Source organism: Anopheles maculipalpis, chromosome 2RL (assembly GCF_943734695.1).
Source record: "Anopheles maculipalpis chromosome 2RL, idAnoMacuDA_375_x, whole genome shotgun sequence".
Taxonomy (NCBI): Eukaryota; Metazoa; Arthropoda; class Insecta; order Diptera; family Culicidae; genus Anopheles; species Anopheles maculipalpis.
In genome coordinates, this window is record NC_064871.1 from 28612560 (window position 1) to 28639040 (window position 26481).

Below are 26481 nucleotides of genomic sequence, written 5' to 3' on the forward strand. Positions count from 1 at the left end.
TCAGTTGATATGACATGCTAGTACAGAGCACTCTTAGTAGGCTGATGCATCCGGTACAAATTAGAAAAAAGAATATTTTTGGATAATTTACCCGAAATGAATAGGAGGTTCAATGTACAAAAAAGGACTCTCTCTACTGATGATCGTTTTCATCCAAATTCATTCCCGCACTCGCTCACACACACACATACATCCTTATAAGCTGCATTTAGTAACTTCTTCTAATGCTTTCTATATGACGAAACGTACTTTCGTTTACATGTTACTCATTAGATAATGCTGGACGAGTGTGTGTGCACACAAGCGATATCTAGGATTTTAAATTCTTTTTCTGCTCAAAGCCACACTTGTCGTGTATATCACACACACACGCCCTTCCGTTTAATGCAAATAAATACCTGAATGATCGAAAAGCAAACCAAAGGAGCAAACAAAACGCGTATAAAAGACAGGAAAGAGAGAGAAACAAACACCACACTGAGTCTTGTATGTATGTATGGATGTATATGTGTATGTTGTTTGTTGGACAGAGGACAAAAACAAAACCCTAAGATCACGCGGGCGCATTTTTGTTGAGAAGGCTGAGTGTGTGTTGTTGTAAGTCTAGGGGTTCCGCGCACACCATCCACTCAGAAACAGCTCCGAAGTAAGATTTCAAATTAGTCGCTCAGATCATCGCTCTGATGGTTGTTGTTGTTGTTGTTGTTGTTGCTGTTGTTGGCGGTGCCGTTGTTGTTTGTCTTGTTCAAGTTGCCGACTACACCACCAGCACTACTACTACTACCGCCGCCGGCGCTTCCGCTGCCACCACCACCACCACTGCTGCTACTGCCACCGGCACCACCGCCATCAACAGCGGCGACACCACCACCGACTGCGGCCAAACCCATCACGCCACCATATCCTGGTATGCCACCGATCGAACCACTACCGCTACTGCTTCCACTGTTGTTGTGATGGTTACTCTGTGAAAAAGTGCACAATAAAAGCATTACTCAATTATAATCGTTACCAGCGACGAGCAGTGAAAGCACAGCAGCACACTTACCGGGCCGATACTACCACCGGATGACGGGGCGGTCGTTTCCTCCTGTGGTGAACAGTTCAGGAAATCCCATATCAGGATGGTATCGTCGTGCGAACTGCTCACGATCTGGAATTCGTCGAATTGCAACCGGAATACGCGACCGGTATGTTCCTGTGTAGCGGTAGAATGGTTACGGTCGGTTAGAATGTGTTTTGATGGGGCCATCCACATCCACACTTACCACCAACGTTTTCAAGCACAGCGTATTGGTTTGTGCTCGAATGTCTAAGGCAGCTTGGAGATCCCACACTTTGATTTTACCATCGTATGCCCCGCTAACGATGCGCTTCGAATCGAACCGAATGCAACGTACGAGCTCTTCGTGGCCCTCGAGGATTCGCAAACAGGTACCACACTCGATGTCCCATAGTCTGCGCGAGAGAGGAAGAATGAAGAGAGAGGGAGAGAGGGATATAGAACATACAGTTGTTCAGCGACACAATCCATCACAAAAGAATCCCCATTATAACCTACACCTACCTTATCGAATTATCCGAACTACCGCTGACCACTAACCGGTCGCGATACTGTAAGCAAGCGATGCCCCGTTTGTGGCCGTTTAGCGTGCGCAAAAACTCACAGTTTGTCGAGTTCCACACCTTAATCGTGCGGTCGCCGGACGCCGACACGATGTACTTCTCGTCAAAGTCGACCACATTCACGGCGGCCCGATGTCCAACCAGTACGCGCCGCAACCCAATCTCGGTTGGCGAAACCATGTCCCACACGGCGATCGAACGATCCTGCAAAAGGTTTTACAAATAAAAGATGATAAATGTGATGCATAATGGGTTAAATTCAAGTTAAATTACAACCCAAATTGATCGTTATTTTCAATTGCTCTTGTTTATAGATTGTATCATATTTCGTTTGCATCGTCTTGAGTAGCAGTATAAAAAACGGGCATCCACATCACTAAAGCAGTCCTTTCTGCTTTCGATCTGGTTGAAAGGAAACATAAGACGCCTAAAGTTAGGCAATCTAGCAACATGCCAAAACTTCAGCTCTCCTTAGTTTTAAGGATGGTGGTAGCGACATCTATTGGTCGTTCCTAAAACTAGATTATCCAGCTCGGTCGAGAATTACAACAAACTGGATAAAGATACATCTTTTCAGTCATTGTCCTCTTCGTTTCCTTTAGTTTTTTTAATTCTCTTGAAATGTCTTGGTCAAATACATCAAAATGTACCAACGAATTGAGTTTTACAAATTGGGGTGTTAAATAGGACTTGAGAGTCTGGAATGTACCCTCATTCCCTGCTACATATACGCACCTTTGAACAGGTCACCATCATGCCATTATTGAAGCGCAAATGTAGTACCGCCTCACAGTGATGTATTAGGGTGTTGACCATTTCGCCCGTCACCACGTCCCACACGCGCACCGTCGAATCGCTCGACCCACTAATGATGACCTTATCGTCGTACTGTAGACAGAGCACCGATCCAGTGTGCCCTGTTAGGATCTATTATTTCGGGACGGGAGGAAGGAGCCGAAAAACATAATCGATTAGTGTAAACCGCTTCATTCGCATCTTACTCGGGGGTGTCGTAAAGTCACACCTACCATACAACACTGAAGCGTAGCACGGCTCCAGATCTTGATAGTGTTATCCCGCAGGCCGGACACAATCTTGTCGTCGTCGTACTGCAAACAGTAGACGCCCTTCGAATTCTCTGACCGGCAGTTTATTCGCTGTAGATTGTGATTGCCCGTGCGCCAATTGTTTTCGATCGCTTCGATGTCCTTCATGATCTTCGGGAACAGCTCGCGGTAGAATTTGTGTTGCCGTAGCGTCACACCCGGTCGCGGTATGAACAAATATTTGATCCTGATGGGCGCACATTTCGGAAAGAAAGTACCATCGCGATTAGTGTTTATGAAATAACATTTGGTCAGTAGAGATCATCCTCACTTACCATCCTTTGCGTTCTGCTAACCCCCGCCATAGCGAATCGGTGCGTACGTTCCGTTCGATTAGTTTCTTCCACAGCATACCTTCGGAGATGACGCGGGACCATTCTTTGCACACACGCTCCGCCCGACACAGCGACTTGGCGTCCAGATAGGAGAGAATGTTTTCTGCCACGTGGTCTAATCCTTTTGCTGTGGGAAAGGTAAAGAGAAAGAAAAACAAACATGAATGACAAAAGGTTTTATTTTCATTTTTTCGTAAATCCATGTTTAAGTACGAGGCCTTCTTCGGTGGTACACACCGATTAAATTGGCTTCAAGGCCCATTTTCAAGAATGACAGCGTGAGAAAACTTCCCCATTTTGAGATCCAGTGGTCGGAAGGATGAAACTGGAACTGTATAACATATTTGAAGACCCAGTACTTTCTAAAACTTTCTGCGACATGGACCACTTAGTCCCGCTCGAAAGGAAATCTACTGCACTATTATCAGTTTCCGATGAGCGGATGTAATAATAACGACACCTCATGAAGTAGCAGCCTCGAAGCGGAATAACGACTACTAGATGACGGGATTCGTTAGTGAGCTTTCCAAAGATCGTTTGAAATAGGCCAAGACGTGTCCTAACAGATCGAAACTGAAATAGTATTGCAGCTGAGAAACGGCGTAAAGGATTCCTTCACCACACAGCCGACACCACGTTACGCAGCTTTAACCCACGATAAGTAAGTCAATAAATAGCACGAGTCATGCTGACCCAACCATTTCGTAATGTTAAACTGCAAAAGCCCCACAAAAAAAAAACAAAACCTTGGCTCAAGTTACTGCGGCTCATTTGCAAGGATAACTATCACCGGCCAAAGCGAACGTGGGGTGTGAAGCAGCCTAAAAAGCAAAGGAAACTAAACTCTAATCAGATTCATATCACGAGGGCACGCTATTGTAAGGACTCTGTAGTAACAGTGACTGAAAAAGGGTTCAACAAACTCACTGCAAAACAGCTTTAAACCCCTTTTTTGTGCCACTCTCGATTGTACGTGTTCTTCCCCGGGGGTTAATGAAGTTTTTTTGGCATGCAAAATTCCATTCTTTGTGTGCGCCATTATAGTGCTAGCTAAGAAGCTGTGGATGGAGTTTAGCAGATGGTAGATTATGAGGCACGGTGTTAATAACCCATTCATAACCGTCTTGGTGGTGTGCGTGTCAATTGTCGTGACGCTGAGACAGGTGGCCAAAAATATGCTTTACTCCTACTACATTCCAGTTGAGATTTACCTTAATTTTTACGTGACAAAGACTCAACACAAACTTAGGACAGATCATAATGTTCGATAAAGTTAATGTAGTAACCTTAATTCTGGGCAGTATAATTAAAATTTGAAACAAAAGAGCTTCGCCTAAAATGGACTGAGACAGCGTGCTGTTTGCTAATTTCCCTTCCAATCTTTAACACAGACAAGACGATGTGTCACGATCATCGTACGTCCTCCTTTAGAGGGCAGACAGAACTTTTCAATTAACATTGGCATGTGAAAAAGATTGGAAGTAAGACAATTTGCAACGGTGCGCCGCTTCCCATGCAGATCTAGCGGAGATATTCTGAGTTTCAAGTCGGGGACCACTTTCGGGCTATCATCTTTGTTATATCGCATCGCATCAGCATATATCGGACGAGTCTGCTCCACCCTCACTGTACCATTACATCGAAGGAACAGTAGCGATTTGAGGTCAGTTGAAATCAGTGACCGTCTAAATAGCGTCTCGCATCGTAATGTCTGCATATAACATTATTTACACGGCGGTAATGTGTGCCTATACTACGGAACTCAGTCAAGCAGCCATCACTGAACCTTCAACGAGTTACGAACTGCTGCAATTACCCATGATATGATGCGGTTGTACATCAGTTAGGCGCTACTAGGCCTAATGACATTCCCAACGTCATTTTCGACATATACAAACCAAACCCAACAAAATCGAGACACCCCTTACCCTCAAGGTTCGCAACCACTTTCGATTAGTTCCGGTCATCTTGCTAAACGATACAATAAGCAACCGGTCCACTCTGCCATTAGGTCCGGTGGATAGGTTAAAACTGTCAGAGGTTAAAATAGGTCACAAAAAGATACCCGAAACGACGATGGTCGAGGGCCCATTTTACAGGCCAGACGGAATATGACTATTCCAGACACTTGCCGAGCGTAGGGACAGAAAGCCTAGGGAAGTCTGCTGCCGCCAGGAAAGACGATAATCAATGTAGGTTAATTGAGTATTAAACGGTTTCGGAATGGGACAAGAGCGAAACCAATAGCCTGGGTCGAATCTGGGTGTGTGTGTGAGTGTTGTGGCGAACCGGGTTGGAAACGAATTATAACCCCCCCACACAGACACACACCCTTTTTAACGCCATTTGCGGTGGGAAGGGATGGGATTTTCGCAACCCGCTACTCATGTTCGAATTTTTCCTATCGAATCCGCCAGGTTTTAGGAAGTACGCTAGAGGTTAAGCATTTAGCAGAAGCAAACTACCATAGATTTGGCTGTATTTTTAGAGAGAACCATAATTGCGGTTAATTTTGTCCAAGAATTACTTCCAAGGCTTACAGGAAAATATCCCAGGCAAAGATAAATCGGTCTTGGTTAACAAACGTAAGGGCCATAACATCATTCCTTGCTGAGGCTGTTCTTTCTTGGCTTATGAGAAGTAAAGCTCGTCGCAGCAAGTGAACGCATCTCCCCGTGATATGGGACCAACACACCGCAATTCAACACTATTATTGAAAAGAGAATGTTCTCCTGTAATGCGTACTTCATTATTTGAACCTCTTTCTTGTGGTTCGTGGAAATTAATGGGTCTCTCTCTCTCTCTCTCTCTCTCTCTCTCTCTCTCTCTGTGTCCTCTTTTGCTTTGTTTCCTGTTTTCCACCACCATCCAGCTCACATTCTGAATCGAGAAGTATTTCAGCCGTGTTGTATCGGCCGGCGTATGTTCCCGCCATATCCCAGTCGTGTGACCATGGCCTTACAACAGCAAAAAGAACCACTCTTTCTCGCTCTCTACCTGACCTACGGGAGGGGAACGCACTCGCAGCAACACCTCACTTTGACCCACTTTTGTACATTTCCTGTTTGCTGAAGAAATGGAAGGTGGTGGCGGCCGGTTGTTACGATCGATTAGGTGTGTTGGTTAGAAGAAACGTGACCCATACCTTCATCCCTCACAACCGCGACCCAACGAACAAACTTACTTGGCAGCAGTGTGATGAAGTCTCGCTGGAGCATAGGTTTCAGGTAGGCGTTGATGTGTCCGTGCTGGTAATGGCACATGCGGGAGAGAAGATGCTCGACAAAGTCTACCTGGTTGGCCTGGTTCCATTTGGCGAAGTACGTCAGACAGGTATCGCGCTCGGTCTGAAACGTTGGTGACGGTTCTTTCTTTCGTGCCGGATCGTACAGTATCTGGGTGGTGTACTAGAGCGATAGAAAGAGGGGGGGAAAAGATAGAAAGATGTTCATGGTTAGTAAATCGAATTGATCCATACCGGATGGCCGGTGCCTTCCTTAAGTTGTGTTTTTATTTCCTTTATATATCACGCATTGATGATGGTGTGGATGATTAATGAATTCCAGCTGTAACAATAGGTGATTCATCCTACAGTCGGAAGCTTAAACATATGCTTAAAGTGTCATTCAATTAGAATTCGGTCACTTATCGCAGGCTGTAAAACGAGCAATTTTCGTCGTAGAAATATAATTTCTATACTAAACGAAAGGTTTTTCATTGTTCTTTTATCAAAAAATTCGAGAAAAAAATATTGTTTATGTACGGATAAATTTAAGAAACTTTCTTTTAATACCTCTCATAAGCTGCCGCACAACTGGTTTGTCCACTTCTGGTCCATCTGGCCAGAGCTTGATTGGGCATTTATGAGCTTTAATAAAAAGCAAAACACAATTTGCCAGGAACTGATCTTCATAAACTGTCTAGTTCATTAGATTGATTTGTTATAAAAACACGTGTTTTGTGCCCTCACAGCTGCAGATGGCTTGCAATACCATGAGTTTGCGGGCATATTTGCCCGCTAAAACGAACTTATATTTGTTGGGAACAACGCCCCGTGCGCGTGGCAACATAAAATGTTTGGCTAGAATCCTGCCCCAAATCGATTTTTAATCGATTTGACGTTTCGTCATCCATAAGAACGCAACTCGCGTACCTCGGTAGAACCTTGGTCACACAATTTTTGGAGCACGTGGTTTGGCGATGAAATGTTGCTTCAAAGTTCTGTTTGATTGCTTTGAGGCCCATCCGAAAGTCCAATATTAGCCTGTAACGCTCTCAACACCTTCCAGCTCAGCTGACGATCCACTGTTTCTGAAAGACTATTTTGATGTACCTTTCTAGTGATAATTTGATGTTTCCGAAATCGTTTCAAAACATATTCAATAGTAGAAGAAGCGTTTAAAAGGAATTTTACTATTTTTCTCCAAGATCAAGTTGAATTTTCTAAGTGAGTGTTGATTAGTGAGTGATTTTTCTACGTTGCATCTCGATCGTTAATATTAACTGAAACCAACATGATCATGCCAAAACCATTCCATAAGAAGGAAGAGTGCTCCTATACCCTATTCATAGTTGTCAAAAAATTCCATGAATCACCACTGGGGGCTCTGCTATACATAAGATAGAGTGACCAAATCCTAAATGAACAGTACTTTACAGGGACAAGACATCAACCCAGAAGAGATCTCGAAACTCAAGTATTAAACTCTGTACAATGCAGATTTATTTTCCGTTATATACATTTATTCAGTTGTAAAAATCAACAGGTTCAAGAGCTAGAATTTGGAACACTTTAGATGACGCTTGAGCACTCTTATTCCCAAATTAGAGGGACAAAGATTTATTTCTCTGTCACAGAATAGCTCAAACATCAGTACCGTTGCACGATTAGTGACCATCGTTGGCTCAACCTTAACTCGTGAAAGATATTGGACAGAGAAGCTGTACCAGCTATAATCGAGAAATAATAGCTGTGCCTAAGCACAGTTATCAACGATTGATTTTGTGCAATTTTTATACAAACATTAAAGATGTGAGGATAAGATAAAATTAACCCTTTGCACTCGTGCAGCGCCGATACGGCGTCCAATCAATTTGCAGTGTGAATTTCCACGAATGGTAACGTCAAAAGCTTTCCTTCTGGGATATGGAAATTTCTCTAGTAAATTCATACCTTTTATATAAACAAGAAAAGACCAAAAAAAGGGGAAAAACGACTGAGCCATCTGCGATTCCTAAAGACACTCGCGTTCAAACAATTGGGAGGCACATATCGCCAGCAACGGGTGCGAAATGCGACCGAATGGAAAGCTGCACATAGTACTAAAAAGGAGCCAAAAAGGGACTGCAAAGTTTGTTCTGACCGTAGCACGCCTAGAGGAAGGCAGGAAGTTACATATTATTGTGACACGTGCCGTGACTAACCTAGGATGCACCCCTTGTCTATTGTTTTGCAAAATATCACACCAAAACTAATTACACAGTGGAATAATTATCAATGTTTAAAAGTACCTGTAAAAGTAAAAAGTAAAGCACTTAAAAGTCCCTGTAATATGTTGATCCTAATTTGGCCGAAATCGTCTCAAGTTGCTGGTTCGAGCAAGCAAAAAAGGGCTCGAGGGCAATAGGGTGAAGCTTCCCCTCAACTTATTCTTGCCTTTTCGACCTCTGCTAGGGCAATTTTTACCTGATACATTGCAAAATGGATAGTCAATGCTGAACATCGAAGAATACTCCGGGCTGGGATTTGATCATCAGTTCTGCCATGTACAAACCGTCACCACTTTATTGCATCAGCCATCGCAGATCATCCTCTTCAACTAAAATTTCCAAAAATACTCTACTTTAATAACTAAAACTCTGCAAAGCGTTAGCTAAATCGAATGTGATAACGAATCGAGAGAGTAAGCTTATAGCAAAAGCGTGCTTAGCTTAACCGTTAATCGGTTTAAGAAGAGGTGTGGCAAAGTGTGGACAAATACAGCACACTTGAATGGGGCACACAATTTCCTGCTTCAAGTTAACAGTAATCCGAGAGGCTTTTTGGGATAATAATCGCACCTAGCAGGAGCACGCAAGGCAGGTTGGGCTCTCATTCATTAGCAATCAGGCAAACCATTGCATGAACCGTTACGATGATGAAAGATGTGGAAATCGGGAAATATGATACCTACCCGCTCCACAAACGGTCAAATTGATTACGGAATGTACGCATGAACTAGCAGCCAAACACGCCCCACAAATGCATAATTTAACAAATAATCTTTATTTCTGTTACGTTTTGTTTTAATGCGGATGCAGCTAGCGTGCACCACTGTTACTACACACACACACCTCCATTGAAGGCCTGCTGTCAGAGCTGGCGTTCCGTTTAAGGCCATCCATCATTCATGGATGTATAAAGCAAGCGAAAATGTGCAATTGTTGGAAAAGCAACGACGACGATTCAGGTGCAAACACGCACTAATTTGATGCAGGGTGCTATAAGGCCAACCAAGAAACGAAATAGAGGAGAAAAAAAGCTACAATCAGCCACAAAATCCAACTCATTGCAAGTGCATTTATCGACCATTAGTGCAATAAATAAATCGCACCCAGCAGTGAAAGTGTTTCCGCATATTATTGGGCCATTTTTCTTTAGGAACATAAGATGCGCATTAATGCATATCACACAAGCAATGATGGAAAACCGTGTGTTTAGAGAGAAAGTTTGGCGTGGACATCGTAGAACAAAATATTTTAACTTATTTTCATTTTTTTTGCTCGCACACTGCAAAAAGGTTAAGAGAAAAGGCAAATTTTGATTTTCATGCATTAGTTTGGTTGCTCGAAGGTTGCTGTTTTCCTCTTGTAATCCTATACTGTGAAGAAAAGTTTGTTCAAATAACAACACGAGCCCACGCTTCAGTGTTATAATACTACAACCGTAACAGAGTGCAAAGTATTTGAATAGTAGACAAAATACCGTGCCACACCAGCTTGAGAGCTTGAGAGCTGGCAGCGTGTTGCGAGCATTATTTGACCTAATTTCATTGCTGCTGCTGGTAAGTGTGTGTGTGTGCTGGTGGTAACACATGTCCTCGACATCCGTTCCTCATCGTCCACGCGCGCTCAAGCAAACCAAAAACGAAGGTAAAATCCTTGGCTTAATGTCGCTTTTTTTGTTTCAATACACTAAAAGTACGAAAAATTTGCATCGTTTTCAAACACACACACAACACGAACAGAGCGAAGTGCAACGTCTGCACAAAACCTGCCGACCGCACATAATGGTTACAAACTTATTCTTTATTTTATTTTACTTATTTGTGTCTTTGTTCGTGGACCATGGTCCAGACGACCGGCAATTGGTGTTTTGCTGAGCAGATATTATAACGTTCCAGTATTTTTAACGCTGGTGTAGAATTATTGTTACTGACAACATTTTTTTGTGTTGCTCCCAAACAGCACAAAAAGGGTGTCAATGAAAATGGACAAGGCCAATGTCAACGCGTAAAGTAAACCATGGCCAAAAGCGATCCGAAACGAAAGAAGCGTGCACAGAAACAAGATGCAAACGCATTGGGACAGGATTTTCTGGTCAAATGATGTAAACAAAGAACGCAAAGTTGGTGTGTGTGTGTGTGTGTAAACTGCCACACATCGGGACAGCAAAATGAAACATGCCCTTTGTGTCTAGCCAAATGATGAATAAAATCGAAACAATAATTGGGAACTTATATTTAGGGCCTTCAACTGTAATAAGGTCAATGCAACAAGTTACAACGATTGGAAGTTGCATTTCTGTAATGAATTTAAGGGACGAATCTTTATAAATGTATCTGCAGGTTTTTGAAAGAATAAATTTGCCTTTAATTAAATGAGTTTCCATCAGGTAACGATGTAGAAAATATTACATAATGTTCAAGAGTTGATCATGCCTCCTGGGGACATCACGATCATGGTGATTCTTTTAATATAAAAGGTTTTGTTTGTGTGTGAAAATTCCATCAGCGTTGGAACTAACCCACTAGACGACTATGCTGATGAGCGGAGTGGAAAAGCTAGAAAAACCTCGCAAAAAAAAGGAAAACCACCCGTAACACTATCTGATGTTATCTGACCCAGTTTTGAGAGTGAATTGCTTGCCACCTGCTGCATGCACCACTCTAAACGACAACTACTGCGTGGAACTATTCACGGGTTGGAGGATGGAACAACAAAAGAAAAACCACTGATAAGCAGGAGGAGATAGCAACAATTGACGAATTTTTCCAGCTGAACTTATGACGCAACTTAAAAGCAGAGACTTCCACCCAAACCAAGCCAAGCCGGGTGGCAAATGGCTTACGCGCGCGTAAATCATTTTAGTGAGAAACAAATGGCTGTAAAACACAACACGTCGGACGAAGCATTCCCATGCTTTATGGACGAAAAGGGGAAAACTGTGGTCAGGTGGAGGCGCGTGCGTAAACATCCCACACCCAACAACAAGGCTTGCGTTTATTAATGCATGCAAATAAAAAACCGTTCAGGCGCGTTTTGTCCCTAAGCCATGAGGTTCACGGCGTCTTCGGACTGTCAGCGATGCCACGGTTCGCCGACATTCATGTAAGGCTGCTCGGTGAGGACACGACAAATCCCTTCACACCGGACAACCTAGTTCATCCCATGCTCCAGAATTCGCAAAACTCCAGCTAAGTGTGTCCCTGGATGTCCAGCGGATCACTTCTGCGCTGCAGAATGGGTCGGACGAACCAGGCTCACCGTGTAAGTCAGTTTGCCGGCTGCAGCTCATGTGCCTGATCGTGACGCAGTCCGGCGGGCCAGAAATGATCGACGGGCAGCCCCTTTCAGCACCTTCTACTCCAGATACGAGATACTTTGCGACGAGCAGCTGATGAAGAGCAAAAGGCGCGTCTACGGGTCAGGAGATTCAGTCAGGATTCGATGGTTGATGGCCAGAGACGGATGCTGCGAACGACAAGCAGCGGTAACTGCGACAATCTCGATAATGGTCTAACAATCGCGGTGAACGCTGACGGTCCCCATTCCAGCACGCTGCAGTGTGCTGGCTTGAATGCGTCGGATGAGGCTGAGACTGCTTCACTGGGTGGGACGCAATAGCGCGATGCTGGGCACAGAAAGACAGGAAGAGGGTGAGAGCAGCCCGATAAAGGAAAAATTGACAAGATCTATTCTTTTACCATCAGAATCCATCAGAAAGGAAGAGACGACTTTCTTTAAACGCACCGTTGTAACGGCCGATGACCGGCAGCTGATGAGAATCGATTTCAAGAAGAATATTCACCAATATTCAGTTCAGAAGATCATTCGATCGAAGTGGGTAAGACCGATGATCAAAATGTGAACTTCGTGCCGTACAATTGGTTGAAGTGTGATAGACACTATTCAAGCGTCAAAATAATAAACGACAATAATGTTCACAAGGTCACAATCGAAAGGTACGATAGGACGGAGATGAACCAGATAAGAGGGTAAATATTGGATGTGAGGCCAAATATTTTAATTAAACACATCACTTTATCTTGTCAATAACATGAGGTGTATTGAGTAGCATACAGCTTACAACATTAAACGGCCACACAGGGACTTGTTTAACAGTTTAAAATGAACTTTTGTCCGTAGTTTGCCTGTCCGTAGCAGTAAACTACCATTCGTATCGGTGAACAACCTTAATAACAAGATCAAACTGCGACTGGAGAATGGAGCCTTCGTCAATGGAAGCCCAGTTATTTCCATCATCATCACCATCGTTGCTGCGGAATACTCTTCAACATGACGGTGAGACGTACGTGAGACACACCTTTTTCGTCGTCGTGTTTCTTTTTCATCTTCAAAAAATGGCACAACAACTGTTTGGCGAGAATAGGCCTTTGTTGTCGTACTGCTGCAGTTTCGCAGTTTATGCAACTGTTTGGCGCAACCTACATCGAGGATGCATCTTCAAAGGGTATTTCCGACGCTTTGTCTAACACGGATTACTTAAGGTTACAAGAATTGCACAAGACAGCAAGCGAAGATGCTGCGCAGACATGCTCTTCAAAAGCATTGTCTCCTTCACGGGAGCTTCTAGACTGAATTGAATTGGAGAGCTTCTTCAATCCTGAAAAGGCTTAATTACATGGATTTTTCTTCTTCCTGGCATAACGAGCTTTTGTAGGTTCTATGGCAAAGTATGCGAATATTACGTTCCTTCCTTAATTTCTGACAATATTTTTTAAACTTTATATTAGAAAACTGGACAAAAGCTTATAGCCGAGAAGACAAACAGCATTAATAAACTGAAGCAAGTCTGGAAATCCCAAACCTACTAAATGATGCATACGAAAGCACATTCAAACTCTGCACACACGACGCTTGAAGTTCATCACGACCAAAGGTTTCTACACCGAAGCCAACGAAGGCAAAGAGGCCACCACACCCTTACCAACTTCCGCTTATTCCGGTTTTGTTTCTACCACAACAAGGTCCCTTTCTTCGTGGTAAATAGAAAGATGCTTTCGTTTCACTGCTTCTGGTGGCGTCACAACAAGACGATATCAACCGATTGTTGCCGTTGTGATCGAGGTTAGGCACACCCGCGGGTGGATCGAGAACCGAGGATTCGTATTCATCGACCGAAATACAAACTGGTTCTTCTCGTTAGAGGCTGGTAGTTTTATCGCTCCATTAGCTTGGGGTTAGCTTTACTGTCGATGAAAAGCAGCGGTAGAAGGAGATCGTAACAGACCCACAACACCAGCAGAGATCAGAAAAATGCGTTAAACCCATAAACGGAAAATTGGAAATATCTTTGTATCAGCTAAATAATATTTACTAACATTTTACCACTTTTAACAATTGTTTAATCAAACAATGATCGTCTAAAGGATCTAAGGGATTTCTACAACTCAGCATATAACTAGTGAAAGTTGTCGAAATAAATCGCTTACAAGAATATTCAATCTGCAAGTGAGACCTTAAATTTTTATCGTTTACATTGAGCTATCTTTTGCCGAAACTGATGAAATTCATGAAGCTATTGTGAGCCTCAGACCTGCCTGAACCAAATATATATTACTGTACGATCAAGAAAGTGACCCATTTTTATTACGAAGTCAATAGATTTTCATTTCATCGAATGCGTTGCTTCGCGCCTCTCTTTCCATGCTTCAAGTTTTTCCTTTCGACGACCTTGTGCACAAAAGAAACTCCACCGCACAACACACCAAGTTATGTGTGGTTTCCACTTTCTCTAAAGACTGTTTTTTGGGGGCAAGCCTATTGCCGGGGAGAGAGAGAGAGTTGATGAATTTATAATTTGATCTCATGTGCCGCGGTGTCTTGGCTTCTCTACGACCAATGTAGAGCCGCGCTTTTCTTCTTGCACACATCCATCCATCTACACACACACACACACACACATATATATATATATATACGTCCAGCGCTACCACACCCATTATGTCAAATGTATCGGTCGTGGCCATGTTGCTGCTGCTGCTGCTTCACGCCTCAGAAGTGTAGTGAGCACCAAGTTGCGTGACCTGAATTGGTGCCTTTTCCTCGACCACTTTCAACCAGCGAAATAACGTACACGCGTAGTGGGGATGACGGGGTGGTTCATGGCTGTGAATCCCAACATTTGGGATCCAATAGGCAAACCAGAGCCAGTGGCTATTACACGGTGTGCACGATAAATTTGACACTTGGCCAAAAAAATGTCGAATGAGCTTAGTAAGTGGAACCCGCGCAGAACTATGGAAGCGACTTACGTTGTATCATGATGATCCGTGCCGGACACACAAACCGGGACCATCAACAAGGCGGCGGCATTAAACACGGTAAAGGATATTCGCAAGCAGGTTGAAACCTGCAACGGAGATATTGAGGCTGTTGGTACAACGGAAGGATCATAACAGGCGGTCGGATTGCTTACGGAACGACGAGTTCTTGGACATTTCTTCGAGCAAGCTGCTGTGACACGGTCGTCAAGCCCTGGATAACCAAAGTGGCCAATGGTAGGCCCTATATGTGGCAACAAGATTCGACACCTTGTCATACGACCGTCAAATCGCAAAAGACTGGCTTAAAGACAATTCTTACGACTTTAACACCCCCAACATGATGGACTATTTGGAGTGGGGCATGGTTAAAAGGGACACGAACTGAACGTCCTGCAACGCAAAAGCTGAATTAGTGCCAAAAATTCCGATAAAAAGACCGTTTATGCGCCCCCTTCCCGTGGCTATGGTAGTTCAGGGGCCTGTTCCAGCTTCCGGGAGCGGATACAGGAGGTCATCGATGCCGAGTGTGGTTACTTTGAGCAATTTGTGCAGCCAACAGGGTAAGCTATACTTCGTAGAAAAACTTTTTTTTTTTGGTAATTTGCTTCATTAAAACAAAAAATTCAATTCCCACAGGAACTGTCCAAATTGTGGAAAACTAGCGTCTGTTCTCCATGTTAGGGGCGGCTGGTTGTCCTTCTTTCCTGGCATCCTACGGGACTTTAATCAGCTAGGATGCGTACGCCCTCCGACGAGACAGGGGGTTGGGGTAGAGGCCCTGCAAGCCACCCCCAATACCATTGCAACGAAAGGGAACCAACACATTTCTAATCGGATTTACAGGCGGCGGCGGTGTGCGAGGCGTACACCCGACTGAAAAGTGAAGCTAATAGAATTGGATTGAGCATCAATGCGACGAAGACGAAATACCTGCTTGCCGGAGGCTCTGACCGTGACGGCGACGATCTCGAGGTGGTAAAGGAGCTCTGCTACCTTGGTACGATCGTAACTTCGGATAATAACGTAAGCAGCGAAATCCTAAGGGGCATTGTTCAGGGGAATCGTGCCTACGGACTCCACAAACTCCTGCGATCCAGAAGACTCCGGTAGTCCTCTACGGGTACGAGTCACGCACTAAGCTGACAGAGGACGCCAATGCACTCGCCTTTTTCGAACGGCGGGTGCTAAGAGCAATATCTTTGGCGGTGTGTGCGAGCAGGGCGTGTGGCGAAGGTGAAAGTAGTCAAAGCCGGAAGGATACGTTGGCTGGGGCACGTGATGAGGATGCCGAACTCATGTCCCACCAAGGAGGTTTTCGTCAGCGGAAACCCCCAGTTCGGCACGAGGCGTAGAAGAGCACAGCGAGCTCGTTGGCTGGATCAAGTGGAGTCTAACCTGTCGGAGATCGAATGCAGCCGTGAATGGACGACTGCAGCCCTAGACCGAGTTTCCTGGAAACTTATTGGAGACTTGACCAAGAAGAAAAAGAAGAAGTATATCCGGGAGTGTTTGAATCGAGGTTTGCTGCCCATGCCCACGAAAACATGCTGGTCCAGTGTTGTTTTGGCCGGATTTGACCGCTGTTCACTATTCCAAAGACACGATCGCATGGTATGAAGAACATGAGGTACGTGCCAAAAGAAATGAATCCCCCCCCCCCCCCCCCCCGAACTACCCTTAAGCCAGATTGATTAAGTTATTGTGGAGCGCTAATCAAAGCACACTTTAGAAAGCATTTTAAAGCTGCGGAAAACATCGACAGCTTTTAAAAAGACTGGAAGAAAGTGTCGAAAATCGTTCGAGACAAGTCTGTGCTGAACCTGATGGGAGGCGTCAGATCAAAAGTGCGATCATTGGCATACGATTGAATTTTTTTTTTAGGAAATCGTTCAGAACACACCACCAACACTGTTTATCAAACAAACATTCAGTTTCTGGAACAGATTTGTATTTTTGTCTAATTTTTTTATCGTGCTTATACTTCCAGGGGCACCCTTTTTTACACACATGAAAAGGAAGTCATTTTAAACTATACAACAAATTCTAGTGCATCTGTTTTCACATCAAAATTAATTCTAACAATCGTACCCATAAATCAACCACCGCATAATGTGCACAAGAAGCGGAGCGGAACCAGCAACAATCTCGTCTTGCTTCTTATGAAGCTCTTCTCTGTCTTGATCGTCGTTCTAAACGGTACTTCCAAGTGTATAGAAACGATACATGAGATCACCAAGAGAACAGGTTGTTGGACACCTTCGCCTCTCCAGACGAAACCACCTACTCTCCCCTTTGTTGCCTACTTCAACACCAAACTCCAATGACCTCGTTTTATAGATTCAGGTCGACCGGCGTGTGTAAAGCAGGCCACAACATACAAAAAGGGTTGTCGCAGGGCGAGCAGGAAGTGGTAGGACAAGGAACAAAAAGGTGGCACACACCACGGTCACCAAATCAACGGCACCAAGGCTAGCAACGTCAGCGGACCGGACCTAGAATGTGGCATGGGCTGCTTTACAGGTGGACACTCGCAGGGACTTGAGGGGTTCCTTTCATTGAACGACCCGCAGCAATGACACATTACCCACACATGATGTGCCCTTTTTGCGCCTTCTAGCAAGGCAAGGCAAGACGTCTTGTACTCCGAGTGTTCGCCAAAGGTGAGGATAGAAGCGGCTTCTTATCTCTAGCAGACGATGGCATTAAACGCTGGACAACGTACGTGACGACGGTGAAGGAATGATGGAGAATAGGAATCGGATGTACCGTTACTGGACCTGATCCATGTAAACGGAACGAAGGAAGACATTCGCTTGACGCATATTCCAGGGTCAATAGGGTTTTTATTTTACTTAAATTTCAAACGAGTCGAATATCGCGAAAAATGCGTATCGAAATTGCAGTTTCGTGGCTTTTATTTTCCCTTCTTATCACGCCTCTCTCATCACACTTTTGTACCCCAAAAGCAACATTAAAATCAAATCTAGACTATCACCACAACCACCGATCGCTACACACATTGATCACAATGGTTGTTTCATCAAACTGCATCCGGCCACGGTTTTTTGATCCGCGGGAGGATGACGCGAAAGAAGACGCAATTACGATCGGGGTCGCTATATAAATTGATTTATTTTCGGACCACGAGGTCAGTGGGACAGCGCGCGCAAAGTTACGCTGCAATCGATGCACGACATATGGCAGTCGGGCTGCCGTTTTTGCGCGCGAGCGCGATCGGTGAAATATCCAATTACAACACGCCGTCGATGCAATATGCTGATGGGGCAAGAGGCAGGAGAGAAGAAGAACCTTGATTGCCCTCCTTCATAGTTTAACTGTAATTCGAATTGAAATTGCTTTTAGAAAATAATAATACAAGAATTTTAATCGAAAAAAAATAAAAAAGAAGCAAATTTAATGGAGCAAAACGTACGTATTCGTTGCACATTTGTTTTTACTACAAATCATCTATAACATGATTCATGGTAGCATATGGAGAAAAACAAAACACAACCGATAAGATAACACGAATAAAAGCGTGCAATTCAAGAGCAAGAAGGGCAGTAAATGCACAAAAAGGGAGACAATTCAAACGCCAATAACTACCGCGGCATTACCTCGCTTTGAGCCGGCGCTAAGGTTTTCGCGCTAACTGGTGTACGAAAACCTCTTCTTCTCGCTGCTGCCTCAAATTACATCAGCGTTGGCCAACAAGGATTCGTCCCTAAGCGCTCAACTACCACCAGCAACCTGGTTCGAATTCGTTAGCCTCTGCCATAAAACCATCGTCCAAAAGCTTGGTCTGCCCGTTGTGCTGCTGGGCTGGATTGCCGGTCGATCAATACTGTGTGAATGCCATACGTCGCGACGCATCGATGCTTCTTCGGGAGGTGCCTCAAGGAAGCACCCTTGGGCCATCAGTTCGTCAGTGACGTAACTCGGTTGCTTCCTCCAGACAGCCACCTACCGTACGCGGCCGACGCTAAGCTATCCCTACCGTTTCACAATCGGTCAGACCAACTCCGCCTTCAAGCCACTCTAAGGAGTACGTTCCTGTTCTGGTGCTCGGAAAATGGTCCTGAATTGTGCGTCGTTACGTTTGCGAGAAAGTGGGACCCTTTAGTGTACGATTACGCGTTAAATTGTGCTACCCTTCGACGCAAAAGCTGTGCCAGGGACTTGGGAGTGCTCCTTGACAGTTTGCCCTGCGCATCTGGCGTGTAGAAGTGGATTACGATGGACGATGTGCGCTGCTAGGCCTAGAGTCGTTAAAGCACCAAAACTGCAACGTTCGGAGGCAGTTTATTGCGGGACTCCTGGACAACCGGATCGATTCGCCGGGGTTACTATCTGGCCTTAGCCTATACGTTCTGCCGCGATCGCTCCGCGCAAGATCGATGCTCGACGTAGTATCGATCGTACGTTATGTATGTGCCATGAATTCAATGGCATCTGTAATCGTCACCAACCGGACAGGGCGTGCGCCATGTTTTTAAACTATATTCGCGATGTGTGACCCACTCGGGGGCCTCTAGCGGTCCGTTGAAAATTAATCAAATCAAATGGAATTCTAATAATGCGAAACGGCATTGCCCGATGCAATAAGGGCAAACGAAGTGGAGATGCTTTTGCTGTGCGTTATTTTTAATGTTCCTTCTTTTTCGTTTCATAATTTTTGTTCTTGCAGAGTCAAGAATCACGGAAGCTCTTGCCCGGTCCATCGCCATTTACAACCGCCGTAATAAAACAAAGTGCAGCAAGCACATGCACCGAGCTTGCAGAAACACGTTCTGCCACCGTACAGCACGCGGAAACGTTTGGATCAACACAAACACACACACACACACACCCAACGAACGAATGAAAGGAACAACCTCAGCACAGCATGGTGGAAAAGCACGAAAAAATAACGAAACATCCGCCGCATCCCGACCTATCCCAATCGCAATTGCAATGTGCAAGCAAATTGCATCATCCCGCCCCATCATTATTGCTGCACATCCTCACGCTCGGTGGTTGTTTTCCGTGTTGTGCTATCTTTTCACCATTTTTAGTGGGCTCTATACATCGTTTGATGTTGTGGGTGTTTTTTCGCTATGCCTGCGCCCTTTTGTATTTGTATATTAGGAAGCACTTTACAGTGCTATAAGCAATAATTATTATCCGTTGTGCAGAGATGCAAAACCCATGTCCACACGCAGCAAAAAAAACGCGACATAAAATGGGGACACGACAAGGGTACGAAGAAGGTCAATCTCGTACGTTCAACTTTTGTGGGGGAGCGGTTTATGCGTTCCTTGCTTGTACAAGCCCGTATTGGTAATGTTCGTCCGCAACTCGAAATGACCAGTGAACTATAAGATCAAGATTTGTCTTTCGTTAAACTGATCTCGTCTGCGTTCCACCACCCAACGCCTTCCTCCGTTTGTTGGTCTGATTTGTTTTACGAGGTCACTTCCGCTTTTGGGGTCGCAACCCCCAAAACCATGTACAAACACTGTCGATTGCATTTGCAACACATTCGGTGCGAAAAAAAAAACTCTCGCACGTACGCAGCACGCGCAGATCGAACAAGGCTCAAGTGGTCAATACATCGGTCGACCGTGTTTACCTTGTAAATGAGCCACACTATACCGCCCCATATACCTTCTACCCGGGCATGAGAGATCGTCGTTCGATCGGAGGACCCATTTCCGGTCCGTTCCCATGTTCGTAAATGAACAACGTGATCGTGAGGCTGCTGCATAGGTTAAGCAAAACTCACACACTCAGGAGAGTATCGAGATCGTAAAGGCAATAAATAATTTCATTTACTCGTTACCGCTTCTTTGGATTAATGTTCTAATCATCGCACGCTTAAACCCGAAAAAGTAATTAATGAAAGAAAACGACATAAACACCTCACGAGTAATGATATGTTTTAGGACATTCACTAGAACTTTTATAGTACCTTACTTATTCACGATTCTTTTTAAAAGAATATTTTTACTATCTTCTTCTGCTTCTTCTTGGCTTAAGGAACTCTCTAAAGCTGGTGTCATTGCTCGGTGGCATGCGATTCTATCGTACGACCAGATTGGTAGGGGTGTCATTGTGCTAGATAGATTAATCGTACGAACATTTTCGGTTTGAAGTTTGAAAGTTAAACAAACGAAGAAGGAAGGTTTTCTTTATGCAAGCATTCTGCTCCCAGAGCAGTTCCAAGTTTATGGATGATGGCACTGATAATTATTCTTCGTATCGGCAGTCCCGTTAGTGAATTAGACTGTTTGGCTGTACGTGAGAAATCGTTTGCCATTACAGTTGTACCGTTTTACTATTGCTGTAGCTGATTTTTATGAAAAAATATCCTTGTTTACAAACAATCTTTTTACATTTTAATTTGTCACTTCCAGCAAAAAAAAAACGCGTATATACAACCGAGTTCCATTTTGTTGCAAGCCAACGGGCAACGAAATCATTTTTTTTTTTTTTTGGTGCCACGACCAAAATTGACGTTCAACCTCATCTGTCAAATTCCATACATTTCCCTTGCAACCAGCTAGTGGCATGCCACCGAGCAATGACACTGTTCAACTGTTCAATCTATACGAAGGTTTAAAGAAATACTTTTTTACAGACACGTGTCTTAATAATGGACGAAAAAAAGGACCGCCAGGATAGGAGTACAAGAGGGAATTAAAATCAAAACGATCATTGAAGTGCTCCGTAAAGGTCATCTGCAAGAAGAAAGTAGTAGATTTTTTGTGACATTGTTTGGATGCGTTTCCAAAGCCTGAAAAAGATCTCTAGGGCGAAAGGATCGTGAAGGAAGTAATAGATGAATCGTAAAAGTTCTGCATCATATGTACAGTATGGGACAAAACATGAGCAACTGAAACAGAGCAATCATAAAAAGAACCAGCAAATTTAAATTTTTTGAAATAGAAAACGAGACACTAACTGCAGTTGACCGGTTCAGGAGCCTAGATTTTTGATAAATGATTATTGCAGCTATCAGCTGTCAAATTGACCGATTACAGCGAGTGTTTTGTGCACAAGAACGATATTGTGGTTGTAATGTCACAAAAAAATATTTGTTACAAGTATGAGGTGAAAAAATGGACCGTATCTAGACTGTGCTCGAAATTTCGTGCAACCGGAAAGACTATGTGTGCACAATAGAGGTCGAAGAACATGGTCCACACCACGCCAAAAGAGGACTCTATGATCGGACGAAGCATGAAAAAGGATCTTTTCAAATCGTTCGTTCAAGGTGCGAATGGATATGCAGTTATCTGTTTCGGACCGGACAATCAGACGACATGCCATTGAAGTCGGATTGTTCTCCCGACGCCCTGCGAAGAAACCTCTGTCCTTCACTTAGAAACCGGAAGAGAAGACTTGTGTTTGCTCAATCTCATATTGATTGGGATGTGCAGAAATAACGGACCAGTTCTGTTCAGTGATGAGTCGATGTTCAACATTTTTGGAAGCGACGGGATTTGCCGTTTACCGTCGACCAACTGGAAAGCGCTTAGAATTTACGTCACTGTCAGTAGACGGTGAAACATGGCGGAGGCAATGTAATGGTCTGGGGATGTTTTTCTGCGAACGGTCATGTTTCAAAATCTATCAAATCGATGAAATAATGGCCCGTTTCATGTACATCCTGAAAAAAGTTATGCTGCCTTATATTGAATGCAATATGCCATTAAAATGAATATTACAACAAGACAACCATCCCAAGCACACCGCCAAAGTGGTCAAACAGTGGTTTACAAGCATAATGAAATCATGGTGTGATGAACTGGCCGCCCCAATCTCCGGATCCGGAACCCTATAGAGAACCTGTGGCAGATCGTGAATCAGCAAACTGATCGTGAAGGTGTTCAACGCAAGGATCAGCTGTTTGCGTGGCGTGGAGCAGTAATTCCACAAAACTTCATTGGCCACCTGATCGAGTCTGTGCATCGCAAATGCAAGGCTGTAATTGAAAACAAAAGATTTGCAACGAAATATTGAAAGCCAATTAAAATTTGGCAAACAACACGGGAAGTTGCAATTGTTTTGTCCAGGAGGAAAACGTTGATTTTTTATATATTTTTTTTCATGAATATATAATGAAGTTTTTGTTATAATAAACGCGAAAAAAATGTGTTTCAATCAACTTAAATACATCCTTCTCACAATTGACTAATTGTGCACCTTCAAATGTAGGGTTTCACGATTGGGATTGATTGATTGCACTTGTTTTGTCCAATACTGTATAGATTCAAATACTAAGCCACCAAACAGCTGAGCAAGCCAGGGAGCAAACTGACGTTTTAAGGCAATTTTTTAAATTATAGACTAGCATTCAAGGGGACACGATTATCCAATAGTCCTGTTAGCCGGCATGAGCGGTGGTTCGGTGGTGACAGGCGACAGCGGTACCACCGAATAGTCTTCACTATTCACCGAAAAACTGTTTTTATGTGAAATGGCAATATGAAATATATGAATGTGAGCGCTAAATGTATATCGCACCGAGAGCATTTGTACATTTACTGTGTTATTGCATCATTATATTTTTGCTGTTTTGGTTGAAGTGCTATTGGTGGGTCACAATGCTAGCGTTATTAAATGAGTCATTTGAAAATATACCATATTTTCGGAGATCGTTGCTTCTGTTCTTTAATATAAAGAGCAATTTATACTGTACGCTTAGCAAAATAAAATATAAATAAAAAATATATGTCTGAAAATCCCAAAAATGCTTCAACCGTTTAAGTAAAGTTTTTCTTTTGTAGGCAAGAAATGATCAGTAAAAAAAGAAAAAAAAAAGAGTCATATTTTTATAGAGATTTTGAGAGATGGGATTGGTTTGGGGATAATCATACGGCCGCAGTATAGACGTATTCAGAGACATATAAAGAAAACTGCATTGTGTCATATTGGCGTAAAAGGCAGTGAGCTGTAATTCAAGTTGGACCTAATTGTAAATGCAAATTAAATAATAATAAATCCTCTCGCAATCAGGGACACCAAGAACATTCTAAATGATCTTCGCTGGAGGACAGTTCCCAGCATTTTTGTGGATAAGTATGGCCATCCAAATCCTCAACAGTACTACACAGACGGATCCTCTTGGGAGGCGGGCACGGGCTTCGGTGTATTTAACAAATGCGATGAATGCACACCTTCAGCGTATAGACAGCGCCGATTCCAAGGTTTGTAACTGTAGCAACGGATACCACGACATTAATCACATCCTCTGGTCATGTGTGGAGTTCGATGCGGCTAGACCCGGACTCTTAGCAGCCGTTCGGCCATCAGGAAGATCCCCGACGGTGCCGATGAGCGATATCTTGGGTCAGAAGGACTACGAATATGCCCGAATTCTGTTTGACTTAGCCAAAGGGATGGGAATCGTTCTTTCATCGCTTCCACCTCTCCCTTCCCATACATTGTACGCACTATCGTCCAAGCCACAACATCCAAACCCAAAGTTGCTAATCTCCACGGCACCCGGGATAAGGTGCAGGAGATTGATGGAGATGGAAATGTCTACCTCCCAAATAGGATATAAGTTGTTTGAAATCTTCCAAGGTAATTAGTAGAATTTCATTGAATTAGAACTGTAAAATACCTTCAATTATGATTGCATTATAAACAATACGGCACTGGACCGTCATAATTAATTATAAATAAATATGATTGCATAATATCTTCACAATCATATATGCAAACAACGAGGCATATTAGCTATCAGTTTTAGTACATTTTAATTCATTTATTTCCAAATGCATGTAAGAACACATCTCGTATCCTTTAATAAATCAGTAAATCACCGCACAAATTGAACAAATATTTGTAGGATGATATACATTAACAACTGCTTAACACATATGGGAGAATTTTGTGACAAAAAAAAAAACCAACAAACACAACACAAAAGACCCATTTTCTAAATCCATCAGTGCCCTCATTTGTGAGGCCAAATCCCTCTGTGCATGTTTTGATTCTTCTAGGTCAGGTTTCAAATTCACCCAGCGGGGCCCTTTCCACAGAAACACACGGGTCCAAGTCGCGTTAATGCGGATGCAAATGAAAAACTTTCTCTTTTGGAACACTGCTGCTTGCTGCTGCTGCTTCTCACCTGTGTACGCGCGCGGGTTGAAGGTGAGCAGTGAGAAGCGTTCGTCTACAGCAGCGAGCTCATCCGCCTGCAAGGGAAAGTTACTCATCCGTTCTCACTTATCGGTGCGTGAAAAATGCAATAATTATGCACCCACGTGTGTAAGTGATGTACACACACACACACTCATTAGCAAAAACCGGTAAGCTTTCAAAAGGCACCATTACGTATGAAGGAAAAAATCTAATCATCGTAATAGATCGAAAGTAAAGGGGAAAAAAGCACAAACACAAAAAAACATACAACTAATTCGCATGCCGGGAAAATCTCTGTCCACCCGCGAACAACCAGCGAACTGACACACAACCACACAACAACAGGAACTAAGGAAAAAAAGGGCACCATTTGCGGAAAACGGAAATTTATCGACCGAATGAATGGAAAGTGGTGTCGGTCGATTTGGGAGTGAAAATGAAAGGCAAAAGACGATGCGTTCGTTGCACCTGGCTGCACACCGCCTGCTCACCCACTGGCGAAAGGGGTTTCCACGCATTTTCCTTTCCGGGCGGGAAACGCCAACAACGAGATGATGGTACACGATACGAAGACCCCAACAACGCCCGCATGGGCCATTTTCAATTTGTGTACACCGGTGGAGAAAGTAAGTGACTAATTTAATTCCACCATTTTCCACACCGGCGCAGCAGCAGGTTGATTAACTTTCGATGCACAGTGAGTTGTGCAGTCCTTGTGGAGTTTCGTAATCGCGCACAAATATTTGATAGTGTATTAAAATGCGCATATTTTGCAGTGTGTGAGGTAAGGGGAGACTGTTCAAAGCTGCTCATGTACGAAAGCACACTAAGAAACGAACTTAGTATTAGAGTACTTTGCTGACTACCCGGTTGTCATCACCAAGCAGGTTGCTATATTTACGCTAGGCACCTCTCTCACCTGTGAAGTGTTGATCCCGTCGTCCATGATTTTGTCCGTGTCCATTTTCATCATTTCGGTATCCAGGGTTACGGCAGAGTGGTTTACTCGCTGCTGGAGCTGTTTTGGTCGCTACGCCACCAACACACCACGCGCGGGCTGGAAGTAGGCTGAATTCACTTGCTGCAGTCGCGCCCAATGCAGATTCAGACTGGAGCACACGATGGTAAACAGGGTGCAATTTCGTTGAACAAAATATACACACGCAAAATGGGTTATAAAGCGATCAAGAGAATGATTTTACAACGCTTTGCGTCAAAAGCATGCAGCACACGCGCGCACACACACACACACACACTACACAATACGGTCGTACACTGAATCACTTTGCTGGCACTGGCACTGACAGAAAGCTTCTACGCTAAACACGACACTACTGATACACAACAATATTATAAACCCATTAAATCTCGTTTGGGAGAACACGTAATGCATGTGAGGGTGAAAATTGCTTCACTTCCGCGAGATCACAGCAACCATCGGAACAGTATTAATTGATGACCGGTGCAATAATAGTAGCTGCTTCACTGATACAGGCGCCCGAAGCTTTAACA

General features: G+C 43.8%; 2 protein-coding genes across 2 annotated transcripts in view; both read right to left on the reverse strand.

Annotated features, from left to right (window-relative positions):
* The window catches only part of LOC126558239 (TBC1 domain family member whacked), a 263712-nt gene that overhangs the window by 81718 nt on the left and 155513 nt on the right, over window positions 1–26481 (reverse strand). The window lies entirely within an intron of this gene.
* LOC126557454 (beta-TrCP) lies at window positions 626–25963 on the reverse strand. Its single transcript, XM_050213235.1, has 9 exons — window positions 25889–25963; window positions 6252–6474; window positions 3008–3194; window positions 2655–2919; window positions 2362–2553; window positions 1568–1830; window positions 1269–1458; window positions 1049–1198; window positions 626–965 (listed from the first exon to the last, which is right to left on the reverse strand). The coding sequence occupies exons 1-9, from the start codon at window positions 25940–25942 to the stop codon at window positions 660–662; spliced, it is 1830 nt and encodes a 609-aa protein (XP_050069192.1). The 5' UTR covers window positions 25943–25963; the 3' UTR covers window positions 626–659.